This window comes from Cyprinodon variegatus, unplaced genomic scaffold (assembly GCF_000732505.1).
Source record: "Cyprinodon variegatus isolate N-32 unplaced genomic scaffold, C_variegatus-1.0 Scaffold1340, whole genome shotgun sequence".
Lineage (NCBI taxonomy): Eukaryota > Metazoa > Chordata > Actinopteri > Cyprinodontiformes > Cyprinodontidae > Cyprinodon > Cyprinodon variegatus.
Window position 1 is genome coordinate 175,203 of NW_015151793.1, and position 4,325 is coordinate 179,527.

The window sequence follows — 4,325 nt, forward strand, 5'->3', positions numbered from 1 at the left end:
CGGTAACGCTGAAAAAAATGATAAACAGAAAAAAATTATAAACAGAAACATTGTTACAACACCTAAAAAGGGTTTCAACAAGTTATTACAATATTCAGCATTTGCAACAGTTGGTGTTGCTGTGTAGTACAAATGATGAAGATGGTGGTGACGATGATAATGATAGAGAGGCTGGTAACATAAGCAGCGCATTTGCACCTCTGCAACCTGAGGCTCCCTCTGGTGTTTAAAAGAAACCAATGACCCCAGCCGTCAACATGACTAAATACTCACATGTGTGACAAGTCGTTAGCACTTGCAGGGAATTATAGTGCACACAAGTTATGAGGTTGTGCTGAGAAATGTTCTCAGATAATAAAATGAAAGAATAATAAAGGGACCACACAAAGTCAGTAGACTGAAAAAAGGCAGTAAATTAACTTTCAAAGAATCTAAAACTAGTTTTTGTTATATGATGATGATGATGATGATGATGAACTTTGTCTGCTTGATAAAGTCATTAGCTATTAAAATGAGACTTCTCACCTTCTCATATATCTAGGGCTCTTTAAAAAGAAATACAAGTAACCAGAACAAAAAAAACAAAAAACAACTTTGGACATTTATCAAACTAAAAGACACCCCATTCAGTAGACTATATTTAGGTGCAACCTTTTAAAAACATTAATTAAATGGTATATCATACAAGGCTTACAAAAAGGAGGTCTACACAAAGGAATTCAAAAAGTACTAACGCCCCTGACTTTCAGAACCTGCTTCTACAGTAGCATAGGTTAAAACCACATCCATTGGTGCTGAAAGGATTTCAAAAAGAACCTTTTAAACAGGCAACTTAAGGAAAAACTTGAACTTCACATACATTTCATCAAATCTTCTCTTCTACTTTTTATCTTACATCTCAAAAGTCCTCTAGGCTTCTACCAAAATTGAAAACAATAAATACAGATTATAATTACAACTGCATAACAAATGTATTTATAAAGAACTATTCAGTACTTACAAAGTTGTATAGTGATGATGTTTTTTTTCGTAAATCCATGCTGTTTGTAACCACTCGGTGGACTGGAATGTTATTCAGCAATCACCTTGGTTTGTTATCCTGCACCCAGCTGTTACTCTTTGACAAATACAGAAGCAGACACACCTACATCCAAGGTCATAAAAACACAATATGCCTCTTGAGCATGTGGTATTTTCCTTGAGCATAAACACAAGCCAGGTGCTATATTTGAAATCTTTCCTTATAAGACAGAAGACTTCAATGTAGGAATCATAACCCCGGCCTTTATTACAATTCAGATGTGTGTTATATCTCCTAGTTATCTACTTTAGCAATTCTTTCATTGTGATTGGGTAATGTAATCCTTTTTCAGACAAAACAGAGGGTACAAGCTCCTGAACTCACACTTTCCCTCTGCAACGTCTTCCTAAAGCTTTTAACACACTGGAGACATTAATAAAAAAAAAAAAATCATGCTTAAATATACACAAAACACATGTTATTTTTGGTTTATTCTTTAAAACCTCAAGGAAGAAGAGCTGTAAGCCATCCCTCAGCTGCTCCACATTTAGCAATTGTCTCAGCCTCCCTTGTGTATCCCTTAAGAAGAAGAATAAGAGCAGCTGTTGGCACTGTTGTGTGAAGTAATCCCTTTGGCAATCCCTGCTTTTCTTCAAAGCTCAGAGGCACTCCTTTTATTTTATAATCATCACTGACCTGTAAGGACTCTGAAACTGGATATTGATGACTTTTTAAAGCCTTACAGAAGCATAGCGGAGTGCTGCTTTTGTGCCAGAGGGCATTAAAAAGATGCTTCAGTCATACCTTTGGAACTTCTGATTCAACTTCACAAAAATTGCACAAGCATCTGTATGGTTTTTCATAGACATGTTACAAAACAGAAAGAGTTAGACTATGTACCACATTTGCATGAAAAATAAACAACAAGTGCATTGATAAAAAAATATATATATAACAGTTTTAATAGTTTTAGTTTTGAATCACCAAATTTCTTTAAAGAAAAGTCTAAGACCCAAACAACCAAAACTAGACATGGAACATAAACTTTTATCAGAAATCCTTTAATTAAAATCAAATATTTTTATTAAAAATTTAAACATTTTCTGAGATCTTTCTCCTTTCTGCGATGAATGGCATGCGATAGCCATAAACCCTATTGGCACAATGGAGACAGGCACTTCTAAAAAAGTGTAGTGACAGTCGACAGTACCAAATACAGCAACAAACATGTGATTGGCTCCCATCAGACTATATAAAAAGGAGCCGTAAACAGCAACCTCAAGAGGCACCCAGCAAAGGTACGTTTTTCAAGATATTATCACATTCTTTAATATTAAATCTGATAACAGAAAATTGTAGAAAATAATAATAAAGGTTTGGTCAGCTATAAGATGTTTGATTTTTTTTTCTATTTTAAATCAAGTATTACAGACTCCACAGGTGGTGATAGTAAACCTATTCCTATGTCTTTATCTAGAACTTTGCCCTGACATCAGCAACAACACATTCTGCTCAATTGGTGTTTTAAAAGGTAAATAAAGCTAATTAATAGTTCTGCCAAAAAAGAACAAAAAATTTGAATCTGAATTTGGATTTCATTTGTGACATTATTGGAGTATTGCTTATGTTTCTTGGGGAAAACAGATAAATGCTTTTTGAATGTTTTTCCTTGAGCATGTTTTTGGGGTTACCTTTTCTTGCAGCGGAGCCATGAGTACAGACAATATTAAAATATTGGATTGTTGTTTTGCTCTTCCAGTAAACCGTCATCATGAGTGGGGATGCAGAAATGGAGTGTTTTGGCCCGGCGGCCATATACCTCCGCAAGCCAGAAAAAGAGCGTCTTGAAGCTCAGAACACTCCCTTTGATGCTAAAACGGCATACTTTGTGACTGAGCCTGCTGAGATGTACCTGAAGGGGAAACTTATAAAGCGAGAGGGCGGCAAAGCCACAGTGGAGACCCTTACTGGCAAGGTGAGGATAAAAGGGTCATGACCCTGAGGTAGAAGATGGAACTGGACAATGAGGCACAGATTGTGATATGTTGGGTCTGTCAAATGATGCCCTGATAGACAGACACCACCTGTTGGAAACATAAACCACAGGTCTATGAGAATATTCAGGAAAAGGCTTTTTCCCCCCTTCTTTTGATACTGAGGTTGACTTGAGCCAAAGCACTGAAACTGTACTATGTTTTAGCTAAACTTTAATTCAATAATGGTAAAGTTTCTGTTTTTCTTAAATGTTATTCACTAAAAGAAGTGTTATTTGTAGTCTTATTTAAATAGAGATGAAGGTTATAAAGAACTGAAAATAAGCCCTGAGGAGTAATCGCCTTCGGGGACCTACAGCCTGTATTGCAGTATCAAACAAAAGCAGTAAACTTAATGTGATAGCAAAGAATAAGGAAATGAATGCATCAAACATTAATCAAATGACAAATCTCATAAAGCATATTTGTGAATATTAAAATTTGTCTAAAGTTACCCACTTCTTCACTACACAGTTATATGGAAGTAAAGTAGGATTTCTTAGTTGGTTGCAGTCAAACAAATAGTTATATTTATTAGATAAAGATGTGATATATATTTTTTCCCCCGTAAAAGTTCAAAAAGATCCACTGGACTAGGTTTCCAAGATTTGAACGCGCATTCCTAAGAATCTTTTCTACCCTGTGTCCTTTGACAGTAGACTTCAGTCTTAAACTGTTGAGAATGAGTCCTTGCTGTCTACATCTTAAATTGAAACATAGATGGTTCCTATAATCTGCCAGTTTCCTAAGCAATTTCTCATACTCACGCATTATTCCCAAGGGGGGGGGGCTTTCCCAAAATGGAGTGCAATATGCTGATGAAGATTCTCAGTCATCCAGGTCATAGTCATTCCGGAGAAGTTCAAAAAAATCCACTGGATTTGTTTTCCAAGAAATTTGTGTTTTTTTTAACTTTTACGGGATGACTATGACCTGGATGACCGAGAATCTTCATCAGCATGTGATAGTTTTGTATAATTAAAGCAGGGTTTCATCATTGAAAAAGGACACAGAGTACTCTTCACACATAACCATTCTGACCATGCATGTGTCTTTTGGATACATTTTTAGACTCTCACCGTGAAGGAAGATGAAATCTTCCCCATGAACCCACCGAAGTTTGATAAAATTGAGGACATGGCCATGATGACCCACCTCAATGAGCCCACTGTGCTGTATAACCTCAAAGAGCGATATGCAGCATGGATGATCTACGTAAGTTTGTCCAAATATAAATATCAGTGGCTTAAACCTATGATGGCTGCAAAAAC

The 4,325-nt window shown here is 36.1% G+C and overlaps 1 protein-coding gene across 1 annotated transcript; it reads left to right on the forward strand.

Annotated features, from left to right (window-relative positions):
• Nucleotides 1-637: 637 nt before the first annotated feature.
• On the forward strand, nucleotides 638-4,269 carry LOC107102907 (myosin heavy chain, fast skeletal muscle-like; the record flags this gene model as incomplete). The annotated part of the gene is made up of 3 exons (XM_015402362.1): nucleotides 638-2,552; nucleotides 2,781-2,996; nucleotides 4,126-4,269. Coding segments are annotated over exons 2-3 (348 nt in total), but the record flags the coding sequence as incomplete, so codon positions are not given.
• Between the last annotated feature and the right edge of the window lie 56 nt (nucleotides 4,270-4,325).